The 26,886-nt window shown below is 38.3% G+C and overlaps 1 protein-coding gene across 1 annotated transcript in view; it reads right to left on the bottom strand.

Annotated features, from left to right (window-relative positions):
• LOC114654311 (globoside alpha-1,3-N-acetylgalactosaminyltransferase 1-like) overlaps window positions 1-26,676 on the bottom strand; it is a 72,193-nt gene extending 45,517 nt beyond the window's left edge. The window contains exon 1 of the mRNA XM_028804775.2: window positions 26,520-26,676. Within this exon, the coding sequence (XP_028660608.1) occupies window positions 26,520-26,553 (34 nt within the window). The 5' untranslated portion in view covers window positions 26,554-26,676. The remainder of the gene's footprint in view (window positions 1-26,519) is intronic.
• Between the last annotated feature and the right edge of the window lie 210 nt (window positions 26,677-26,886).

Genomic DNA, 26,886 nt, shown 5'->3' with positions numbered 1-26,886 from the left:
AGCCCCATGGAGTCACAACTATCATGCTGCTCTATGGGTGTCTATACTGAGGTTTGGCAGACAGAATGCTGCCACCCAGTGTACGGGGGGACTCCTTGCCTGTAGCAGGCTGTCATCCACTGTCCTATCTTTCCAATCTCCCATGGTGTCCCTCTATTACTACTGGGACGCCGTCCCCAGTATAGTGTCTGCTGCAGGGTCCTTCCACGTCCATGTTTTGGCATAGGAGAGGAATAGCACAGCTCCCTCACTGACATTCCTTTATAAAGGCCTCCTGGTCAGGCAAGGGAGCAGGGTCCATCCCAGCCAGAATGCCAGTTCGTCCATCATAATATCAATATGACTAATGTATGCACCACAACAAGCCCCTCAAGCCCTTGTCCTAAAGTGTTGCCATATTTCTTCCTTATGTTCTTATATCATTGTGATCTTTTTAAAAAGCATTGTAATAAATGAATGAATGCTGTTATGTGCACCCCAGACTTAAAGATGACAAATACATATTGTATGGGGTTTTTTGAACTTATTAGAACTTGAGAATCATCTGGGCTTACCAGAATTCAATTTACCAACTATTTTAAACTTGCTAACTGCTTAGGACTCCTTTGATGCTAGTGGTTTTATTAATGTAAATTGTAAGTTTATATATGGCAGTGGCCCTGGGCTGAGATTTCCCCACATGATTGCCACAGTGACTCTTCTCAAGTCCACTCTTTGTCTCTTAAGAGACTACAGATTGGTTGCACTTTATAGGTTTTGTGTCTTGTGATCTCCCCTCACATCTGACATTCCTCAAGCCTCTATTCTGGGCTGCCATCTGTCTGATAACTGGGTGACACCTGTCCAGGTCAGTTTGCAGTGACATCTTGGAGTTACCAGCTTCTTTTCTTTCACTCCCAGACATGATACTATCATTCCTTCATCTTCTGCTTGAAAGTGTGGCATTGCTTTTGATTTTCTCTGTCTTTTTCAACCCACATAAATCCAATTGAGAATGTTTCTTGCTTCTGTTTCAGCAGCTTATACCATGTTCACTCATTCTCACACTATTTTTAAATATTAAGAAGCTTATCTGGGCTTTCATCACATCCCACATTGACTATTGTGGCTTTCTGTTGGTAGGTGCCCCTTTCAATCTGTTATCTCATCTTCAACTCTTCTGCAATAGTCCTCTCTCAGACCCACAAATCCTTCTGCATGAAACACAAGTTCTGTGCGAACTTCGCCGGCCTCCTATGTCTTATACGACTAACTAAATAATTTAATTACCAATCTATAAAATTATAAATAGCCTTACACCTGACTACATCAGTGACCTCCTGCAGCTCTTTCAGCCCTGTTGGCCCACTTCAGTTTACTGATGCTGGCAATCTTGTTGAGCCCCAAACTAACCTGGATGACATAGACTTCACTTTTTTTTTGCTCCCAGACATTGGAATGACCCCTGTAAAAGAATGTGATCTATTCTTTTAATGGAAAACTTAAAACACATTCATTTAGCAATGCATGTAACGTACACTGGCACTCTGACCCTTTGTCTCAGTTTACTGTCGCTCTGTCCCTGTGCTTATGATGATAACCAGTAGCGCAAATTATGGTTTTCTAGAATTTTGTATTTTTATTTCTATTTATTGTTTCTTTTCTAATTCATATTATTTCTTATTCTAGTTTCACTTATCTTTTATTTGGGGCTTAATGCTTGATATTAGCTTTATTTACAGTATCTGATCTTTTCCTGTGCTTTTATTTTTATTGTACCTTTTTGAATATATATTTGTGAAACAAATTGGAGCATGACAGAGGTGCTATGTAAATAAAATGTATTATTGTCATTATCATTACTACATTCATATTTGTAAATTTGCCAATCGATGAACCAATTAGCAATACAGGAAAATTTGCAGACATTTTAACACCTTGGCACAGTATGAACTTCACAGTGTGGTTCTGGGTGAGGGCAACTTTCAACAGAAATATTCCTTATGTGCTGTAGTGGGCATTGAATTTGAAGGGGTAACCCTCTAGAAGTTAAATACTTATACCTGCTGAGCCAGGATGTCATATCTTAGGTGTGGGGGACTTATTGCATTTTCTTAAATTGTTAATTTTCTTTGCAAAAGTGCGGGGTACAGACTTATTGGTCTGTAATTACCAGGTCTCCCTTCTTGAAGACTGGAGTCACATTTACAACTTTACAGTCCTCAGGTAGCTCTCTTTTCCCAAGTGACATGGTCATGGTTTGCTTTTTGTCCTGACCTTCAGTGTGAATTGTGGGATCTCACATACATGGGTGTGTGCCTTTCTAAACAACGTCCATTCAATCCAATTTGCCACTGATGGACCCTAATCATGTTCTAGACGCATACTGAAGATATTTAAAGCAAATAGGATGCACTTGACCACAATTTGCAATGCCACAGCAAAGGGTCTGAATACTTACATAAACGAGAGATTAAAATTTTAGATTTTTCGTAAATTTGAAAACCTTACTGAAAATATGTTTTCACTTCGTTATTATGGGTCATTGAATGTAAACTGATGAACAAAAATGGCAAATTTATCTGTTTAAAATTAAAGCTACAACAGAATAAAGTGGGTAGAGCAAGGGGTCTGAATACCATACTTTCTGAATCTACTGTGCCTGCTTTTTAAATTAGATTAGACTAAATTAGCTGAGTTGCCTCAAAAGTTTGCATATTGTAATCTTTTTAGTTAGCCAATAAAAGGTGTCATTTTGCTTGACTTCTCACTTAGTCCCAAGGAGAAATTTAGATTCAGCAAAAACATAAAAACAAAGATTTAGACTCTTAAGACAAATACTACAATCAATTAATAATTAAATCAATAAGCAAATAAATAAATGTATGTTGCAAAGAAATTGCAAAATCAGCATTTAGTCTAGGACATAAGGAGGAAGCATTGAATTGTATGATAGCTGCAAGCAGAAAAGGCCCCCAGAAGTGCTTCTTAACACACACTGGTGGAATGAACCTGCGGCTAAAAGTGCTCCAAGAGAGCACCTCCTGGAAAGGATGGAGGGGCCTTTCCATGATGGCCAATTTTGCCACCATCTTCTGTTCCACAACTGCTGCTAGTCTGTCCAGGGTTAGGTCTGAATGGAGGAGGTGTTTCTGATAAGTTTGTCCTGGCATTGTGTGTCTTTTGACCTCAAGTTGCTTCCCAGGACCACAGTGTAGAACAACACACTGGCTACTCTGGACTGTTAGAACGTAGCAGCTTGCTGCATACATCTGAAGGCCTGAGTCTCCTCAGGATTTATAGTCAGCTCTGGCACTTCATGTACAGAGCCACTGTGTTGTCAGACCAGTCCAGTTATATAATATACCCTATATCCAAATATACTATTATTATTTATATTATTACTTTTTTGCTTTTGGTTTGTCAACAAACCATAAACTTCTTAAAATAAGCAGGTGAAAACTGTAGCCTTTAAATGAATGTGACACCTAAAAACACAGCCTTCTGTAAAAATGGGATTCTTTGCATGCAACGTGTGACATCATAAAAGAAAAAGTTAATTTATTACATAAAAAGTCAGACAGCATCACTTGTGACTGCTCTAACAAGTCAAATATCAATGCACGGTAAGCAGGTCTCAACCCAACTTGATACTTCACATGATGGGTCGGTATTTTGGTGCTGTGGTCAGAAGCTGGTGGTCAATGAATAATATAAGGACCTAAACTAAACTTCATTTTTCTTTTCTCCTGTTCACAATTATAGCTAAAATGAAGTGCAGTAGGAGAGTTTAATATTTATTTTTCATTATCCCTTAGTTTTATGCATTGTGTATCAAGCCAGTAGCCACCTAAGGCACAGGTTATGTATTAATTGTGTTGGCTAAATGGGCATTGCTTACATAAAAAATGCTTTTTAAAAGTATGACTTTAAAGTTATTATAGTAACAAAAGTAAAATCAGGAATATGGAACTGTATACAACCTTAAAAACATGGAAGTTTAAAAGTGCATGATGAAGAAATATGAATGAACTTGTCTTGCCTAACAACAAAGAAATTTGTGAAGATTTCCAGTCATACGTGAGTCACTAACTTTAGCAAATCTTTCAGTAAACAACTTGCTTTTAGTTGTAAACATGTTTTTTTTTTGTTCTCCACCCTCCTAAAATCTATCTATGTAAGTAGGCTACACTTCAACCTTGAGGGACGACCATAAAAAAGTTTGGTATGGATAGGAAATGTGGCCAGGCATGCATTATAATGCTTCCATGGTGTTAACATCGGACTCCTTTACTTACCTGCAGATCATTCATTTCATATATAAAATATCATTAATCTTATTTCAGCTACTGGACCCTATGCAGTATTTACAGACCATAAAGTATAAAGAAACAAATCATCACTTTCTTCCAGAATCTCCAGTAGCCCTGTCACCTCAGACTGTTGGTTTTATAATTTACTGTTTTGTGAATTTACAGATTAGCTAGATGCTGAGCTTTCAGACATCCATCACCAATATCAGATTTCATCTCAGGTGTTCTTGATCCTTCTTCTAGCAATATGGATGTTCCCTTTGATAATTCCCTGTATTTGTGCTCCCATTCTGTTTTTCTAACATTTAGTTTTTATTTCATTGTAGATGACTTTGCTGCATTTCAAGTTCAAATGTTGTCATTCCATACCTCTCCCTATTCTATTCTTTGTTCTTCTGTGGTCCTTATGCCTTACCATAAATATATTTTCCTTATTTTATATTTGTCATTTATATGTGATGACACTTTAGTTTCCAAATACACAGCTTTCTGCTCATTTTTCTTAATTTCTCTGGTCATCAGATCACATTTTTTGTTGCGGGAATAACTCCAAATCTTTTACGTTGTCTATGTTCTTTCCCCATATTTATAAATATTCATATATTAGTATAAAATTTAGTATTTATAATTTTTATCAGTGTTTTTACTTCCTTCCTTTCCTTCCTTACTCCTTGGACACACCAAGTTGAGTTCTGCCCTGGCCATGTCTGGAGAAGGGGCCTTCTGCCATGACTCTCATGTGTTAAAGTCTTGGGCACTAGGGTGTTGTAGCGTGTTAGCAATTATGTATGTAGTGAGAAGTCAAGCAAAATGACACCTTTTACTGGCTAACTAAAAAAGCCTGAGGTGCCTCGAAAGAGTGCATATTGTAATCTTTTTAGTTAGTCAATTAAAGATGTCATTTTGCTTGACTTCTCACTACGTCTAGGGCACAGTAACAGATGTTTGCTCTAAGAGAAATTAAATAACCAATAATGAATGACAGCAATGGAATTGAGATGTGGTTGAAACAGCCAAAGCTAATTCAAAAAGTTGTGCATGCGAGCTTCCCATGAATTTTACAGGGATGGATTTGGAGGGGGTGAAGGGGTTTGCAGACCAACTCACATGTTTATTGATCTCCTCTCTGACCAGGAAGTCAATGACAAAGATTACGGAACAGAGACCCCACTTGGTCTCCACATACTGCTTGTCTGTTCATGTTCCCAGAGTGTAAAGCCAACCAGATCAACAAGATAGTGTCGGCCATTGAGCCAAAGAGTCAAAGAAAGCATCAATGTTGTCCAGAAGCTTTACTTGGTACAATATATGCTAAAACATTGCCGTCTAGTAATAAATGTGGTATTTCATTTGAATCCGTAACCCTTTCATTTTCTCCTTTTGTCTTCATTTACAATAAATCGAGTCAGCCAATGACACAAATGCATAGAAAACACCAATATGGGAAACATTCTTACCATGAAAACTCCTGAACCATCTTGTTACATCTTCTGCCCACAACACTTATCCACTCTCCTTTTGTTTAGCACCTTCACCACTTGAACCCACCACCCAACTATATCTTGTATTTCCAGTGTTGCTGTCTATATTATCTCTCTCATATCATAAGTCCCTATTGCGCTATACACCTTTTCCAATGATTTTCAGTCATAGCCTTCATTTGCAAAACATAATCTTAGTGAGTCGGAGGAAGTTGCAGCACTCTCCTGTGACTTCCCTAGTACAGTCATGGCCAAAAGTTTTGAGAATGATGCAAATATTCATTTTCACAAAGTTTCCTGCCTCAGTTTTTATGATGGCAATTTGCATATACTCCAGAATGCTATGAAGAGTGATCAGATTAATTAATTGCAAAGTCCCTGTTTGCCTATGAAAATGAACTTAATCCCAAAAAATCCATTTCCACTGCATTTCAGCCCTGCCACAAAAGGAACTGCTGACTTCATTTCAGTGATCCTCTTGTTAACACAGGTGAGAGTGTTGACGAGGACAAGGCTGGAGATCACTCTGTCATGCTGACTGAGTTAGAATAGAGGGGTTCAATTGTTGTGAAGAAGTCTTCAGGGTGCCCAAGAAGGCACAGCAAGTGCCAGGACCATCTCTCCTAAAGTTGATTTAGTTGCAGGATCAGGGCACCACTAGGGCAGAGCTTGCTCAGGAATGGCAGCAGGCAGGTGTGAGTGCATCTGCACACGCAGTTAGGCAAAGACTTTTGGTGTCAAGAAGGGACGCAAAGAAGCCACTTCTCTCCAAGAAAAATATCAGGGACACCACTGATATTCTGCAAAAGGTACAGGGATTGGACTGCTGAGGACTGCTGGGTTAAAGTTATTTTCTCTGATGAATCCCCTTTCGGATTGTTTGGGGCATCTGGAAAAAAGATTGTCCTGAGACCATTCATGTATGGGGTTGCTTCTCAGCCAAGGGAATGGGCTCAGTCAACATTTTGCCTAAGAACACAGCCATGAATAAAGAATGTAGCAAAACATCCTCCAAGAGTAACTTCTCTCAACCATCCAAGGACAGGGTGGTGACAAACGATACCTTTTCCAGCAAGATGGAGCACCGTGCCATAAGGGAAAAGTGATAATTAAATGGCTTGGGGAACAAAAAATCAAAATTTTGGGTCCACGGCCAGGAAACTCCCCAGAACTTAATCCCATTGAGAACTTGTGGTCAATCCTCAAGAGATGGGTGGACAAACAAAACCCTACAAATTCTAACAAACTCCAAGCATTGATTATGCAAGAATGGGCTGCCATCAGTCAGAATTTGGCCCAGAATGTGATTGACAGCATGCCAGGGAGAATTGCAGTGGTCTTGAAAAAGAAGGGCCAACACTGCAAATATTGACTCTTTGCATAAACTTAATGTAATTGTTAATAAAAACCTTTGAAACTTATGAAATGTGTGTAATTATACTTCAGCAAACCATAGAAACATTTGACAAAAAGATCTAAAAACACTGAAGTAGCAAACCTTGTGAAAACCAATATTTGTGTCATTCTCAAAACTTTTGGCCACGATTGTAGTTTGACATTCTCAATGTCTCAGTCAGACTGGTCTGTGACTCACCCTGACAAATTTTGTAATACAATAAATTTAGTGAGTGTGCAAGTGCAGACTGCCAATTATTGCTCACATAGAGAAAAGTGAATGTTTTGGACTGTACAAATTGAATACAAGCTATCCTGTGTGACATCTTGTGTTTGTCATGACAGAATATAAAAAAGACAAAAAAGGGAAGAAATTGTGGTTGAACTCACATACCTAGAAAACATTCCTGCAGCTACCTGCATTGTCAGGTAGCATGTCAATTGGCTGTCAGACTGCAGCAAGCTTGCAATATTTTGGAAATTTGAAACTGTGCTGAGATGTCGTGAGATAATCATATAATTTGTCATCCCTTGCATTTCTTACTTGTGTAATTTGATATCCTCAAGGGAATTCAACAACTGCAATCATGAAGGTTAGAACTCACGTAATGTGCCTCCAGCTTTACTTGCAACCTGTTCTTGATATTCAGAAAGTATTTCATAAGGTCCCACAAGAGAGGTTGTTCCATCAAACTAAAAGAAACGGGAGTTCAGGGTGTAGTGTGTAGGTGGGTGCACAATTGGCAAACTTTCAGGAAGCAGAGGTTTATGCTGTGAGGAACCTTATCAGAATTGGGTGATGTTACAAGTCCTGTTCCTCAAGGGTTAGTGCTAAGGCTGCTGCTATTTTTATTTTATATACTGTAAATGATCTGGAATATAAACAACAAGGAGTTTAACGTTTTCAATTGAAGCAAATAAAGTGTTCAAAATTGTGAAAGGAATTAGTACAGTGGATTGAGTCTGTTACTTTAAAATGAGTTCAATTAGAACATGGGGGAACAGTTGGAAAAAATTTTCAGGGTAAATGTTGCACAAACTTTCAGAAGTTTTTCTTCACATAGAGAATTATAGGCAATAAGTTATAGGTTACCATGCAGCTTGGTTGGCAAATGGGCTCTGAGAATATTCAAAACTCGACTTAATGTTTTTGGAAGGAATTAAGTGATAAGGATTGGCAAGCTTTTTTAGGTTGAATGGCGTGTTCTCCTCAAACTTTTTCTAATGTTTTAATGTTCAGGTCTCTTATCACTCAAGTAGCCTCTGCTCATTATGTCAGTTCAAGGACCAAGTGATGACTGAGTTCCTAAATTTGTAAGCAGGTGAGGGACACCCACATGGTGCATTACTTATGCTTTGCAAAACTCAGTTTGCAGATATGGGGAGAAGGTTTTTCACAGCTGGATTCCTGATGCCAGCATCCTCATAATATGAAATTCAGAAGAGCAAGTGAGCCAATTCTAAGCCCTGTTCATTTAATGGCAATGTCCTATATAGGAAGGTTACATCTGCAGTTTATCTCATTGAAATTGTGGCCAGAAGGGGGTGTAACAGCACCCCAAACTTCAGACACAATTGCACAAGTAAAGGCTTGTTATTAACACAATTACCTTTACAAAGTTTCTTTCTTCACTACGTGTTATAATAAACTTTCTCTTCAAACATTTCCCCTCTATTCTTCCTGGCAAGCTTTGCCCTTCCTTTGCACCTGACATCAGCTGTCCTAGGTGAAGCAGAGTAGTCTTCTTTATACCGGACCCCGGAGTACCACCACGCCACATCCAGGAAGCACATCTGGGTTAGGCGGAATCTCCCTAAACTGGGAACAGCTTGTCCCACCAGCTTCTCTCTGGCAGCTCCCATGCAACCCAGGAGGGCTACATGGGAGTTCCAATGTGTATACATGGCAGACCCACCAGCAAGTTGTTGCCACCTATTTTTTGGGGAAAGCACATGCCTCTTGGAGGCAAACTCTTTCCACTCTTCCATTATCAAGGCTTCTCGTATGGGTAAGGAGCCATTCATCTCAAGCCGGTATGCCAGCAAACCCATTTCTTTAAGGGCTAATACAAAAAGCAAGTTTTAAAGACCGGGTTAAACTAAATTGAATCTTGAAGATTTAAAAACTGCTCAACAATGAAATGGATGAAAGTTTATAAGAAATGTTCAGCTACTGCCAAGCATTCAATATTTTCCCCGCAAATTCTACCATTTGTGTGCAGTCATTAGCAATTAATTTCCACTGAGTGATACTTTTACATTTTCATCTGATAATTCGTGGGCTTGTCAATGAGCCCATAATGGGTTTGGAAGATTAAATTCTTGCAGAGCTGGATGCTTTCTGCAGTCTTCTAACATTTGTATTTTTTTAAGATTTATGGCAAATGATGTGACACTGAGTTCTCAGAATTGCTGCGTGAGTCATATTTTTTAGAACAGACTTTTTTTTTTCAGTAACTGCCTTCCTTCTCTTCCATGCAGGAAACATTTAACAACTGCACCACAAAATATTAGTTTTTAACTTGTTACTTGGTAGGCTTGAACAGCCTTTTTATTTATTTAATATGACACTGCTCCCTGTTGGAAATTACAACATTTTTTAAAAGAAATAACAAGTGGAAGGGAGTACGTGGTATCAGCTGTGTGTTAATCTTCACATCTTCCTGATGTAAACACTTTGTGATCGAGTTGCTAGTAGAGGTCATCCTGCCCAGGAACTAGAAGAGCCAAATCACATAAGAGAGTACTGGCTCAGCTGGTGGTGTTCATTTATAATTTAATAGGGTTGTGTACAGAATACATTTACATTTTTGCTTGCATCTGCTAATCAACATGCACCACATTCTAGTTTGAGCCACATGCCAGACTATTGTTTTACAATTAAAGAAAATACGTGAAACATTGGAAACTTTACCACAACTCTAGGTTCTTTACCACTAGCATGCCCCTTTACCTCTCTGAATTCACATAATTTTCAAAGAACTCTGCTCCCGTCATGAAATACAGGCAAAGCAAAATGTCCCTATTGCTTCCACCATGTCCCCCCATTTACAGAATCTGCAGAATTTTTCAGATAACTCGACCATCATTGGCTGCATTAATACTGGAGATGAGTCAGAGTACAGGAAAGTCGTGGAGGACTTGTGGTGTGCGGACAACAACCTGCAATCAACATCATCAAGACAAAAGAGCTGGGGGTGAACTTCCGATGTGCCAAGAAGCCTCTGAGACGAGAATACCATTCAGGGAAGGACATGGAAGTGGTGCAGAGCAACAAGTACCTGGGGGTTCACATTAACAACAAACTGGACTGGTTTGACAATACAGATGGTGCTGTAAAAGAAGAACCAGAGCAGAATGTACTTGCTAAGGAGACACAGGTCTTTTAATGTGTGCAGCAAGCTGCTGGAAAAGTTCTGTCAGTGCATAGTAGCCATTGTGGTGTTCTACACTACAGACTCTTGAACCTAAAACTCAAAAGAAGCACAATGCCAAAAGAGAAGCCTGCTCTATCACAGGGTGAACCCTGGGCATACTGGAATCTGTTATGGAAAGGAGGAGGATGGGAAAATTGGAAGCCATCATGAAAAATTCCTTCCATTCCCTCCAGGAGGAGGTCACTTGAAACACTTTTAGCCACTGAATGACTATATATATATATGACCGTGTGCTAACAAGCACCTCTAGGGGTTTTTTCTGCTCACTGCTACCAGGCAATCCCATGGTTCCACCTGATGTACTCATTACATTTATTTATTTGTTTGTTTATTGATTTAATTACTGATTGATGGATTGGATGTATTGTGTGTTCTGTAAGCTTGTGTTCTTGTTTTTTATGTTACTGCTGCTATATGCATTTGAGGTTCCCCATGGGATCAATAAAGATTATCCAATCTAATCTAATTTTAGGGCTCTATAATGTTTGGGACAGTTGGCACCACAGGTGTTTGTGATTAGGTGTGTTTCGTTGCTTCATTAGTGCAGATATAAGATGTCTGGGCTTGCTTATACCTACAGAAAGCCTTTGGAGTCTGCAGTTGGCATTGTTCAACATGAGGACTAGAGATGTGCCAAAGTTCGAGAAACCTATTATGAGCCTAAATAGCAAGAATAACACCATTAGAGACTTCAGTTAAACCATAGGATTACCTACAGTGCCTCTCTGTAATATCATTAAGAAGAAAGAATGCACCGGTGACCCCTGTTAACGCAAAGGGACTAGTAGGCCAAAGAACACCTCTACTGATCATGACAGGAGAATTTCTCACTATGGTAAAGAAAAATCTCCAAACTCTTGTCCAATGGATCAGAAACGGTCTTCTGGAAGCAGATGTGGATGTGTCAGAGACTACTATCTGCAGAGGACTACTATCTGCAGAAGACTTCTGCAAAATGCAGATCACTAGTTAGCCCCCAAAATTGGATGGCCAGATTACAGTTTGTGAAAAAGTACTTAAAAGTGACTGCAGAATTCTGGACAGACTAGATGAAAATGAACTTTTATCAGAGTGATAGCAAGAGCAATGTGTGGAAATGAAAGGAACTGCCCAAGATCCAAAGCATACCACCTCTCCTGTTAAACATTGTGGCACACTAAGGCATGTATGGCTGCCACAAATACTGCCACATGTATCTTCATTGATGATGTAACTGTTGATGGCAATTGCATAAGGAATTCTGAGATGTATAGAAACATCTTATCTGCTCAGGTTCCACTAAATTCCTCCAAACTCAATGGGTGGCGCATCATCTTACAACAAGATAATAATCCCAAGCATAATGCTAAGGCAACGTGACAATTTTTCTAAGCTAAAAAATGTCAAATTCTTGAATAGCCAAACCAGTCACTCGATTTAAATCAAATTGATCATACCTTCCATATGTTAAAGAGAAAAGTTAAGAGGACAAGCACCTGAAACAAGCAGGAGCTGAAGATGGCTACATTAGAGGCTTGGCAGAGCATCACCAGAAAAGATACTCAGCACCTGGTGATGTCTATGAATTGTAGATGTCAATCAGTCATTGCATGCAAGGGATATGTGATGAAGTACGAAATATGACTGCTTTACTATACCTGCTATTGCTATGCCCCAACCATTATGGTGCCCTGAAGTGAAGGACCATGTATAAAAAGTATTGTCAATTCCACAGGGTGTGACCGAAATGTATGCAATGTGCACTTTAATTAAATCTGAATTGTTTGATTAGCAACATTAATCTGTAGAGAAGACAAGTTAATCAAGGAAAAATGTGTCTTTGTCCCAAACATTATGGAGGGCACTGTAACTTCATGCAAGACAGGTACTATATAAAGACTGGGCAGAGCAGCATGCAAAATTGAGAAAAAATAAAACAGCAAACAGTGCTGCTGCTCTATTAGACCTAATGTCTCAGGTTCACCCCTAAAAAGAGGCAGATTATCCTGTCTACTAAACCACATTAAAAGTACTCCTTATTCTTTAGCAGGACTGCTTCCCTACTGTTATGTGTGCAAACAGACAAGGTTTGAGACAGAGCCAGAAGAGGAACAAAGCCCAAAAAAGGGTCAAAGCCAGGGGAACAATAATGACAAGTGTCTAAGGCAAAATGTCAGACAGACATTTGTGCTAGAGATTCAGAAACATGAACAAAGGTCAAAAATACAAAGAATCATAGATAGAAAAGAATAAGATATTTGGATTTTGATTCGGCAGCTTGCACAAGGAAGTGTTTTCATGAGTGGCCTTTTATCCTGTTGGTCATGATCAATGGTCATGAACTCTGAGGACATGCCTGTAACAAATGGAGAGTTAGCCCTAGCAATGCCCTAATTAGCGACAGACACAAATTTACCAAACAGCAGAGGAAACATTCCCAAAAATATTTCATAATTAAAATGAAAAGAAATTGAGAAATATAGGCACAAGAAATAAAATAATGATGCCAAAAAACCCAAAAACTAAAGTAAACATAGTCAAATTGAAACAGAAACTCCTATAAACTTATAAAAAAGGAACTATCTCCTAACATCTATCAGAACACTTTCATCCTAGATCATTGCCTAACTTTAGACTGGTAGAATCTGATTATTTATATATCAATCTGGAATGAACTTCTAAGGCATCTCAAAGTCATGTGTTATTAGGTGTGGTTGGTACTTCAGAATATTCATACTGTATCTTGGTATAATTAAAAATTTGACAGATATCAGTGTATGTATATACTTCCAGACTGAAACATATATTTTTGTTTAACAATATTAATTAATACTTGTGCACACAGGTGCACCTTTAATTCATTGAAATGTTATTTGTATAATTATAATTATATAATTTATTATAACACTCTGCTACTCAAGAAGATTTCATTGAAGGTATTCAACTTCCCAAATGAAACTAATAAATGCACAGCTTATTTCCCACTCACACTGCCACAATGCAAATGCAGAACAATAATCAGCTTTTTACAATCTTTTTTTCCACTGTTTCAAACAGCAACCTTTAAACATAAATGCTTTGTCAAACTCAGGGCCATGATTTATGATTTTTGTTATATTATTATTCCTGTTATTAGTCTTTAGAATTGTTATTCAAATCTTTTCCAGGGCATTTTGCCTGTAAAATTCATTGTTGAGGTTGTTTTATTTTTATATCTCTTGGATACAAAGTTGACTTTTTATTTTCATTACTTAGCAATACCTTCAATTCTCCCATGAGCTTCTGGGAGAGAACAACATCTGACGTCATAATGTCTGACAGTATTTTAATCGCCATGTACAAGCTCACTTTATCCAAGATTGGATAATCTAAACCCTCTTTTGCACTACTACTACTTTTGTTGCTGTACATTCTGGCTTTTTAAACCTTCACTTCATGATTTTTAACTTTGATTTTTAGTTAGTGATTGGCTAGACTTTTTAGTACTTTGAATCCAGCTTGTTATTTTGACCTTTTCATAAAACCCCATCTTATCTTACTGAAGTAGAACATAGACTTACAGGTGGTTGGTTTACTGGCTGCACTAGGAAGCAGAAACACGAAGAGAGAAATGCAATTAGGAGATGGATATGGTAAAATAAACTAGCTAGGGTCAAAACCGTGATAGCAAGAATTAAACAATAGGGCCAAGAACATGAGACAAAATCATAGAGAATATTTGATAAAGAAAGAGTAGAAAACAAAAATTCAAACATAAACTTGAAAAAACTTTGTATCCGGAATTCTAACTAAGAATTCAAGAAAATACTGCTAGGCCTTTTAGGCTTTATCCACACATTAGTATGTTTTCCTTAATTTTTCATTTAATCTGGCACTTAAGTCTTCAATCTGCCTCAAGAATGATTTAAGATATGAAGAGGTAGGGGAAGTGACGGTGAAGGTGGTAGGGATGAGAACGGCGCCTGTACGCATGCACCGCACGGCCGCCCTACTGACCTCTGACGACAGTTGATTCTACAATAAAATAAAATAAAAATAAAAAGTGGAATAACCTTGGAGGTCAATAATCACCCTGAAAGCGGACAGTAGACATCACGTAGTATATGTGAACCAAATTTCAGGTCAATAGGTCAAACGGTTTGCGAGTTACAGGTGATTTAAAATCCCGGACAGACAAACAGACAGACACGGTAGCGTATTATATAAGAAGATGATTCCATTACATGTCTTGGGCAAGTACCATGACTAGTACCGTACTACATAATATAAACAACAATAATACGCATTGAGATTACATGAAGAGCTGGGAATCAGGGAAAAATACAACTGCCCATACATCAGTTGCATGTAATAATAAAACACAAATACAGTAAATAGTGCAGTAGTGATATGCAAACCGTGATAAATTATCTTCACTTCAAGTCTGGTGAAATACTAACAGAAATGTTCGGAAACTTTGCCGAACTCAGCAAATGAATGGAAGTCAATAGAGAAGGAAACAAAACTAGTTTTGAGTGAATTTTAATGGTGCAGTGACCTTTTAAGTGTCCATTAGGGTTAGGAAAGTGTCTGCCAATTATACTAGACTGATTATTGTGGGCAAAAATGTGACCTAAGCTGTGAGGGAGCAGTGCTAACCACTGTGTTACTGTGCCTTCCAGAATTTCTTGCACACAGAGGCATAAAGGAAGCATTAATACACATTAGGCTTTGATAGCAGGTACTTATCTCTCGCATTGGCCAGTTTAGTGTTTGGTGTGAGTTTTAACTGATCCATAGAAGAATTTTTGCATTTTTGTCAGGGTGGATAATTCTGATAACCTATTCCTGACCTTCTAGCTAACCTCACCATCTCTGTTACACAACAGCAGCAGCTCCTCACCAGCTGCTCAGATTCAACCCCTCTCATGTCATGTAACCTCAGAAACCTTTGTCAGTCTCCTGGGAATTCCTCAATAAAGTGTCTCAGACAACCCCCATTTTGTTGTACTTTGGAGAAACTGTTCAACATGGTATTGTAATTGCAACGGCTTACCAAATAATTTGTTTCTTTATTTTTGGGCTGCTGAGATAGTGAGATTTTTTTGTTATTGTAACGGGTGCCAGAACGACCAAGCTTAAATGCAAAATTAATTATATTGATAGGATAAAATACATAAGAGTTCAGTGTGGTGATGTGTGTTAGGGGTCTGTGGCAGTGTGTGTGTTTTTAGCCTAAACAGTACTGTCAGGCTGTGGGTGGAGGTAGGTGCATGAGATAGTGTGAATGAGTTACCCAAGGGTGTCAATGAGGGAATCGGTGGAGCCTGCAGACATGCATGGTTTAGACAGATTCCTCATTACCACTCTGGAGTTCATAATTAAGGTACTTGCACCCACTAAAATATAAAAGAGCCTGAGCAGGATAGACAAACAGCCAAGAAATAAATAGTCCAAGAGATAGCGGCATGGCTCGTGGGGTCTCCACCAACACTGTAGGATGGTGATATGGAAACAAGCTGGATAAACAAGGATGACTGCACCTGTCAGAGGACGTCTTCTTTAGCTGAGGAGACCAAAAATGTTAAGCAGAAGAGAAGTTGTTTTTTAGAAGGAAGCACAAATGCTCGGGAATGATTTTAAAGGACAGATCCTGTGTTTTACCCTTTGATTTTAACCTGTTTATGGATTATTTATTCATTGTGACTTTTAACACCCACTGTACACTGATTATATTGGATTATTATGACCTTATTTATTTATTTGATAACTGCACTGCACTTATAATTTTTGAAAGCTTTATTTTTGAGAAAGAAAGGACAAGCACATCTTTTGTTCTGTGTGTGTTTGTGTGTATGTGTCCTCACTGCCCAGTCCATTTTGGTACATGACTTTCAGTGTCCTGGTTTCAAGGACATGGATGCCAGGGTTTGGGCACCTGGGGCATCATATTCCATAATAAACATCCATCCATCCATCTATTATCCAACCCACTATATCCTAACTACAGGGTCATGGGGGTCTGCTGGAGCCAATCCCAGCCAACACAGGGCGCAAGGCAGGAAACAAACCCCAGGCAGGGCACCAGCCCACCGCAGATAATAAACATTCAGAATTCAAAACTACAGAAGTCCATACTCTTTCCTTTCTTATTGAAAAGATCTGGCAAGGGATACATTTAGCTCCTACTTATATAAAAAAGTGAAAAATGACAACACAAACTGACACCGTAGACTGTAGGCAACAGCAACTCTATCTATTAACCAAAATAAAACTAATTATTACAGAATAATGCTATTGAAAAACATAGGAATTACACCAAAAAAGGATCAAAGAATGTTTAGAAACTTGAAGAGACCATGTGGCACGCTGCAAAGAAGTCATCCTCAAGTGATAAATGCAATACAACATGTAAATAAAGCATATTAGTAATATAACGAATCATGGTGTATAGCATGTTTCAATGACTGTACATCCTTATGTCCCTGACATTTTGGTAATGCATTTTGCACATAAAAATATAATCCAGTGGTCTCAAATTCTGGTCCTAGAGGATCGCAGTGGCTGCAGGTTTTCATTCTAACACTTTTCTTAATTAGTGACCTGTTTGTGATGCTAATTAACTTCTTTTAAATTCATTTTAATTGACTTGCTCTTGAAGACTCAGACCCCTTAATTGTTTCTTTTTCCTTAATTAGCAGCCAAATAATAGTGAGATACAAAATAAGCCAAAACATGACCAGCAAAACATGACCAACATTGTTGATCATACAATACCTGAAAATAAAGAAAGGTGAAGGTCTCAGGAATGCTGATCCGCTCAGGTCCACAAAACACTTTAACAGTGCTCTTAGAAAAGAGAAAATCAACAATTTTGGAAATGGATGCCATTGCACAATGAGAGCAGCATGAGAGAGCCATGCAATTAAAGAACGGGTTTAATTAACAACAAGAATCGGTGCCTGATTAAGCAACTGGTTGGAGGGAAATTGGTTGGAGTTTGAGGCCCTGACTTAGTTGGTCTTCTGTTGGCTCACTCACTTCATGTTTCATTTCTGTTTAAGGAAAGAAATGAAGCAATTCAGAGGAACGATGAAGAAATTCAGGGGAACAAATATTAAAAAACAAGTCAATTAAAATGAAAGGAAAAGGAGTTAATTAGCAGCAAAACCTGGTCACCAATTAAGAAAAGGGTTAGAATGAAAACCTGCAGCCACTGTGGCCCTCCAGGACCGGAGTTTGAGACCACTGATGTTATCCATATTTCCACTGTTTGCTCAATGTGAATTATACTGTATAATACTTCAAGTACTGCAAAAATGTACCTCTGGGCCTTTGCACTGTAACCTGTATCAGGCCAGCTGTACCCCCTTTTCTAACCTACTATCCTGGATTCTCATAGAAATAATTAAGGTAGCTCCTAGATCGCTCTATTGTCTTCTTTTTGTACTTTTAAGCTTAAAGCTCAGTCACTGATCTGTGACTCTTTCAATCATATGTTTCCAAAATCTGATACAATGTGGATAGACATCTTGGTTTATGCCCTGCATGGCACAATCACAATCCCTTATTTCATAATTTAGCTCTGTGCATTGCTGGCAAGCTGTCTTCTTTCCTCCTTGGTCAAGTCAAGTAAATTGCAACACAAAGGGACAATGACAAGAGCTTAGAATGGTCCAGCTTATAAGATCTAATTTCATATATTCTTCCTTCTCCATCTATTTCAGCTTCTCGTGACGATCCGATTCTTTTCCCTCAGATCCTTTACTTATATTTTCTTGTGCATTTCCTTCCACTCTGAATCCCAGTGAAGGTGTCTCTGTATGGCAGAATCAGGCCCTGTCACATTAAATGGCTTTTCCAGCAATTTTCAGTTGTGACTTTAATTGTGGCTTCAATTACCTTAAGTTGTGTAGTGTGACATATCCAGTGACCCAGTCCAACTAGTTTGAAACTTACTCTGTGTAGGAAACAGACAGGTATCCCAGCTGGGAAAAGAGCTGGTTTAATACCAGGGCAGAACAAATGTAGAATTGGCCAGCGAGATGAAAAGAAGCATCTGTGATCAGCCAGTAAAAAATAATGGAGGGACCATTGGAAACTGGAGTTGGTTTTGTGTCTTTACCTGCACAAGATGGCCATAATGTGGAAGGACAATAGAGCAGTAATTCCTGCCTATTGTCTCCCCTGTATGCTAGGTGGCAGTAACCATGAATATCAGTACCTGTTTGGACCCCCACAAATTATAATCTGTTAGTGTAGCCCTGCTGGGGTCCGGTGGTGCTGCTAGGGGGTGCTGCAGAGAGTTACACTAAAAACTATTTGGGGTGCACCCTAGCCTTCACACCTGACAAAATCAAATAGATTTATGTTTGTCCTAAGTTATATTGGTGGGCTCTGTGTGCGTGTGAGAGCTTATAACCGAGGAGCACCCACTTGGAAGTACAATGAATGTAATACATCTACGAGAAATAAGGAACATAGATGTTTTGACAACTCAAACAGAAGATGTTTGTCTCATGTCTTGAGTTTTACATATCACGATAGGAAGGAATAAAAAAAAAATGGACAGAGATTGCTGTTGAACTTGCTCTACCTACTAACCCTAAGCATGGCCACTGGCTCTGTGCGACTGCTCATTATTCAATGTCGGACAAAGTGGAAAGCTTGCGATACTCTGGTAATGTGAAACTCTAATAGAAAGCCATCAAACAGTTACGTAATTTAACATCTCCAGCAATTTCTAGTCATGCAATCTGACATACTCAAGTGACGAGATCAGCAACTGTGGTCATGAATTTTGACATCCCCTTTGGCTAGAAGTTGTGTAATGCGACCTCAGCTTAACGAGTGCTCTGCTTGATAGGGAAATGGACAGGTAATATACTGTAAGATTGAGCAAGAGACAAACATTCAATATTGTTGGTTGTTAATAGCAAGGTTTCTTACCAAAAGTCAAGATAAGCCATACTACAAATCCATATACAAAAAAAACAAATATTAAAAAGTTGAGGAGACAATTTCCAAATCTTTAGTCGATTCTTTCACCACTGCAAAAGATTTTTGTTCATGTATTCATAATTTTGGACAATCATGAAGTATGTGATGCTGACCTTTATGTCTTTGCCACGGTGATGTCACTTGCTGGTTGTACATGGTAACGGTGGGAATGGAACCAATACCAAATGTCATCCAAAATGGCAGTGTCCATTAGAAAATAAAATACTGTATTGGTGTGCCAAGTGAAATATGTATGTTTAGGTGCATGAAAACAATTTCAAATCGAAAAACTAATTCAAGAAATGGATTCAAAAGTAAACAGACGAAAACAGCAAGAAAATATGTGGAATTGGCATAGAGAAAAACTTAAAACTGCTTCAATTCATAACAACAAGCCCTTGTAAATAATCTCAGGCTGTCTGATTTACACTCAGTTCTCCTCTCATTAGGAATTCTGTTTTAAAAAATATTTATCTGACCTCCAAAAACCCAAATTATAAACAACTTTACTTTATATATGTCCATTACTTATATCTTGCTACCCATGAATATCATGCTGTGGACCAAGCTGAGGCCCCTTACTTTCATTTCTGTCCACTTAATTATTATATATTATTGTATTATTCCTTATCCATCCATCCATTTTCCAACCCGCTGAATCCAAACACAGGGTCACGGGGGTCTGCTGGAGCCAATCCCAGCCAACACAGGGCACAAGGCAGGAACCAATCCTGGGCAGGGTGCCAACCCACCGCAGGACAATTATTCCTTATCTGACATCATAATTCAAGTTACCAAGATAAGCGACCATTCATATTGTTCTTTCAAAAATCTTCACACCCTTGTGCTGTAAGAGTCATGAAGAAGAATTGATTTCTTTCTTCTGAAATTTACAGTAAGAGTTTACATTGACAGTGCAATACCTCAGTAATCTATTCCTTGTTTTTAATGATAATTACAATTTTACAATCAATTTGTTTGCTTCCACTTGTCTTTGTCAGTAATACTCATGTGAGAAATATGCTGGAATTGAAACAGAAGCATTTCTTGTTTTTTTTATCATATGGCCATTCTTATTTGCTTATGCATAACTCTACAGTCATTATGGTAAAAAAGAGAGATGTGTTTCTTGGGGCCCAATATGGTGCTTATTTTCTTATTTGGGTCGTTAGATCTAAATCTTTATAAACCCCTAATCAATGGAAATCCTAATTTCTTTATTTTAACCCTTCTTGAGCTTTCTGCGGTGCATATTAATAGGTCATTTGACTCCAGCATTAAAAAATGGATGCCTATGGTTTGTAGTTGAGTGGGTCGGTGATCAGCCTCATAACCCCACTCCTTAGCTTCAAGTGATTACTTTTCATCCACAGTTCCTACTGCGTGTGCTCTCACTACTCATCCATGTGGGCACTGACTAAAAAAGGGGGCAGTCAGTCCAAAAACAGAAAGAGAGTGAGGATCAGGAGTAAAAATGGGGTCGTAAGCTAAAGCAAAGGCCAAAAGAACCAATCATGAGAGTCAAAATGCAAACTGAAAATCAAAATCAAAAAGCAGAACATGTTTCAAAAACCAGTAAGCAAAATTGTGAAAAGGAAATTTGCTAGATTTGGTCCAATCTCAAATACTGAATGACTGCTTAGGTGTCCTTTATACTAGTGTCCCAGATGACATCATAAGCGGCACCAACCCGGTGCATTATGGGATAGATCTCAATGGATACAGATGATGCAAACTACACATAATTGTCATACAACATTATAGTCAAAACAAAATGGTGTAGGAAAAGACGATAAAAAATAACGAACTTCAAAATGAAACTGCTAATTAAAATTCTGAGTTCTGGGCTGTAAGAACCCCCAAAAACAACACCAGTTATGTTTCTAGCTGTAGAGAAGCCTGACAAAAATTAAACTCATAACAATTTCGGGTCAGGCATCCCTTCATTCTCATCCTTGTCTGGGATTTGGGAGTCGAGGTGTGCGTCTTGGGTTCAGTGCTCATGTATACCGAGTAGGATGGTCTTTGACCCATTTACTGCTATTATTTTTCAAAATAGTTTGACACATTATTATTCCTTTTCATTATCAGAATGTTTTCATTTTTGATCACCAAAAAATGAATAAAATGACATTCGTTTGTACCTGGTGGTAAAATTAAAAAGCTTCATTTTGTTGAATGAACAAAAATGTTCACAACACAAAGGAAAAGAGCAGCTGGTAATTAAAATTAACATTACATTAATACAACATATATGAGGTATATCACCTCAAAGGATGACAACGGGCTTAGCGAATCATCGAGTTCTTACTTCTAAAGTGATGATTATAACGTGAATGGCACGCTAGAAGCAAACGAGTCAAATGTGGTTAATTAACCTCATAAACAAAGAGTTTATTGAGCAGGTAAACAAGTCCAAGGTGATAATGAGTCCTCTGCTGCAGCTTTTCCCCACGTTACAAAACACACTCCAGGGCGGCATTTAAAGTGTTTACAGAGCATTTAGCCTCCTGCAGAGGTAAGGCACACAGACTGTAGTTATCTGCCTTATGTATAATTTACAAGGGCAATATTTAGCAATGCTTAAAAGAAGATGCTGTGGAGTTAGTCCAGCAATATAACTCATGGTTGCTTTGCTCTTCAAAATATTATTACTGCTATTACTGTGGTGCTTTGATAGCCATCACTATAAAAATAATGCTTTGGGGAAAAAAACATGACAGCTTTATTAATGGTATGAACTGTGGCAGAGCACAGGCAAGCTGCATGTTCAACTCACTGAGCTGTGAATTTTATTGTGCCCGGTCATCTTTTTATCACTCAGCTGCACACGCCATGTTCTGTTGGCTTACTGTCCTCTTTTTTTTTTGTGCCCTCTGAACAGCGTTATCTTCATTTTGGTTCGCTGGGACACACCCTTCGGCTGATCAGCTGTTTAGGATAACCATAGCCCAGTATGAGTCCTGCTCAGCCGTCCTCCAGCTTTGTTTGGGTATTTAGGAAACAAGAGCAGCTGAGGTGGAGACCTCTGACCCCCATATTGAAGGGATCTGCTTGCTTTTTTGTTTTTTTTTCACATTTTGCCTACAAAGCTGTCATTTAGATGAGTCAGCCATGGTTGAATAGGAGGCTATGTGCAGTCATAAAGAAAACTCAGGGTTAAAACAAAGACAGTGGCTTTGAATTTAGATCATTTACCTCTACATTATAAAGGAATATGATACACACATATACATTATAAAGGGTGGCATGGTGGACACAGCAATTAGCAGTTTGCACACAGCTCTAGAATCTCAGAGATATACAGGTGGACAGGCCTATGGTGTCCTGGATAATGTACTATCTGTGTGCGAGACCACAGTTTGTGAAGCTCAAAGGACTGTGTTTCAGATGTGGATGTGAGCGACACTGGAGCAGCACAAGGAACAGTCCTGTCACAAGTTCTGTTCACTCTGTACATCCTGGCTTATAAATATAAATATAATATAAATTCCTGGTCATGTCACATTCAGAAATTCTCAGATGATTCTGCATTAATGGGGTGTATTGATAAGGGGGTTGAGACAGTACAAGAGTCATATGGAGAACTTTGCTATTTGGTGCAGAAAGAATTGTTTGCAACTTACCAAATAGCCTCTCCACACAGTCACAATTCATGGTGTGGCTGTGGAGGTGGTGCTAGGAATACTGTGCTTGAGGGGTCCACATCAATGGTAGGCTGGGCTGGTCCTGTAACACTGAGGAACTATACAAGTAAAGGCAGAGCAGACTGCGCTCCTTTAATGTCAGTAGTGACATTCCTCACATCTTACAACTCTGTCATCACCAGTTCAATTTTCTATGCTGTGGTGTGCTGGGCCGGTAATATCACTTCAAGTGTGGTCCACTGAATTAACAAGCTGATTGAGAAGGTGGGCTCAGTTATGGGATGCAGCCTGGATCCCCTACAAGTAGTAGAGGAGGAGAGAATAAAAACAGAACTGAGTGCCATAATGAACAATGCTGCACATCCTCTCTGTGACACACTGACACTGAGGAATTTCAGACAACAAATTATTCAGCAGAAGTGTGACAAGAAGCACTACTGGGACCCCTGTATACCAACAGCAACACACCTGGATAATGCCTCACTGGAACTGGGACTGCCAACTCAGAGGTTTTCTTTCTTTTTAACGTACAGTACATGTATTTTATTATTTATTTATTTAGCCTCTGTAAAAAGCCAGATTTCCTCCAGGTACAAATAAATTTCTATCTATCTATCTATCTATCTATCTATCTATCTATCTATCTATCTATCTATCTATCTATCTATCTATCTATCTATCTATCTATCTATCTATCTATCTATCTATCTATCTATCTATCTATCTATCTAGGGGACTGAGCTGGAATTCTATCACTATCTCTGCAGAGTCTGCACATTCTCCCAGAGCTTTGCATTTTTTTTAATTTGAGTTCCCATAACCCAAAGACATGGAGGTTAGTTTCACTGGTTACATTAGCTACTGGTTACAAGTTGGCTCTGCTTGAATGAATGTGGGTGTGTGCATGAGAGTGCCCATGGACTTGCACCATGCTGAAAGTGGGCTCCTGCCTTGTACTAAATCCAGGACAGACCAAAGCGTCATACAATTTGATTAAGTGCGTTAAAAAGTGAATGGAAAATCAGTCAATAAGCTTAAGAACCTTTAGTTCCCTTTGGATCAGTTTATCAATTTTTTTCTGTTTTCTAAAATTATGAAAACCTATTAGAGAAAAACTAGTATGCAAATGGAGAAGCAGAACTGATATGTGTATATGATTATACAGGGTGTCCATAAAGTCAGTGTACAATTTAAAATAGTTGTAACTTTGTAAGTATATGTGATAGAAAGAATTCATAAAAAAGATTAGAAAGCTTGATGTATATAGTTTTTTTTTTGTTTTTAGAAGTTTTATTTTTGCCATGTTTGGGAAACTGAAAATCCACATGAGTTTGTTGAACGTGAGATTCTCCCAAAGTTAATGTGTGGTGTGCTTTGGGAAAAAAAACGAGTCATAAGGCCATTCTTTTTTGAAGGGTGTGTGTTAATGGTAATAGCTATTTACAAATGCTGCAAAATTACTTTATTCCTCAACTTGAACAATTAGGACTGATGGAGAATACAGCGTTTCAACAAGATGGTGCTCCTTGTCACTTTGCTTTGCATGTTAGACAGTTTCTACATGAGAAATTCCATAACAGATTGATTGGAAGAGGTGGATCATTTTCTTAGCCTCCACGTTCACCAGATTTGACTCCATTGGATTTCTTTTTATGGGGACATGTGAAACTAATGTTTATTTAACCAAACCTCAATCTTTAGAAGACTTGTAAGCTAGGATAACTGATGTGATTGCTGGTATTACTGAAAATCAGCTTGAAAATGTTTTATGAGAACTACAGAATCGTATTACCCTTTGTATTAGTAATGATGGTGGATATATTGAAAATGTTAAAAATGTAAGTGCTTCTTCTTTCTAATCCTTTTTACATATTCCTTCTATCACATATACTTACAAAGTTACAACTATTTTAAATTGCACACTGACTTTATGGACACCCTGTATAAGATGGCAATATCACCTTGGTCCATGGGATGACTTGTATGCCATAGTGATTTTGAAAGCTTTGTGTGCTTGCATTCACTACACAAATTAATTGGTCTAAATACAAAGAAAAGACAAAGAAATTCTCAGACTTTTATTCTCTTTTTGGTTCTCACTAAAAATAACTGAACCCTGACTGAAGCAACAGTGGCCAATCCAGGAAGCAGACCTGAAGAGAAGTTTGACACTGAGAAGCCCAAGGCGGGAGGGTCCATGTAACATGTTTTAGGTTTAATTTGAAGACGCCAACAAGAAACTCAACCCACAAAGAAAAGAGAAGCTCAGGATCATGAGAGACAGTATCTATCCTGGCAGCATCTACAGCACCTTAGAAACCACCTCCAGACAGAACACCATCCCGTCAAAGTCAATTACTTCTTATAAAGTCAAACATTTAAAATGGTTGTACTCTGTAACTTGTACCATACTTTCGTACAATCAAACAAATCCATTTTCTCAACTGTCTTTTCCTAATAGGTATTTGCTGAGAATGGACATGAGGAGGACATGCAGACTCCATACAGCAACCACATCAGTAATGATCCCTAAGTAACAACACTCGTGTCATGAAGAGGCCCATTTTTTTCCTATACACTATTATTCATTTGATTTTTTTCTAACTCTGTATTTTATAAAGTTCAAAATATTCCACAAAGAGAGATATATTTTTGTGTTTCTCACTGAATAGTGTAATATGTTTTGAAAATATAATAAAGTGCATCATTGTAGTTGTAAGCTGGTTTGATTTTCCAGTTTTGTTACAGTTTATAAAAAATACATAAATATGAAGAAATATGTTAATTACATTTCGCAATGCACTTTAAACCCATCATATATATATATATACACAGTATATATATATATATTTATATATATATCTATATATATATATATATATATATATGCACAAGCCCCCCCTCACACACACACACATGCGCACATGCACACACACACACACACACACACTATATATACAGTATTTACAGAGAGAGAGAATTTTAAAGGAAGGCTCCATATGCTCAGCAGCTGAAAGTCAGGAATCCTGGAGGCTCGATTCACAGGCCTTTCCCAATAAAAGAAGCAAAACAAGATCACCTTGAACCGAAACAGATTAGATAAACACATGCAGGCTCTGCCAGGATAACATGGGTTGTCCGTGTGCGCACGAACAGTGCAAACCTCCGAGAAATTTGTAATTTGAGGGACCATTAGCCTTCAGCTCTGCATCCAGACTTTATATCCCTGCTTTTGCTCTTTCAGGCTTACTAACTCTGAGAGCTGTCATAAATATTAAAATGAGAAGGAGCAGCTGCATTAATACTAACCTGTTAATCGCTTGCTGTAGGACAGTCGACCCATGGTGTTAACAATGTGCTGCAGTTTCAGGCGGTGTGCCCGTGTGTGTGTTTTCTTTGTCCCTAGAGAAGTAAGTTAAGATGTTGTGCACTACAAAGACTCCTGGCTGTTGCAGGCCTGAGGAATGTGAAATAGTGTGCTGGATTGTACCCAATGAGAGCCAGATGTGTAGAATTTAGAGTTATGCAGCACAGTAATTCATAAAACATTTTCCCCTTAAAGCTGTACAAACTTCAGCAGGTATGGACTGTATTAGTATTATCTGACATGCTTCATTTATATTACCATGTATGTTCTGTCATTTTTTAATTTATCATATGTTCACATAATATTCAA

This window comes from Erpetoichthys calabaricus, chromosome 7, assembly GCF_900747795.2.
Source record: "Erpetoichthys calabaricus chromosome 7, fErpCal1.3, whole genome shotgun sequence".
Classification (NCBI taxonomy): domain Eukaryota; kingdom Metazoa; phylum Chordata; class Cladistia; order Polypteriformes; family Polypteridae; genus Erpetoichthys; species Erpetoichthys calabaricus.
Note: the sequence above shows the minus strand (reverse complement) of the source record. Positions and strands in the feature narration are given on the sequence as shown.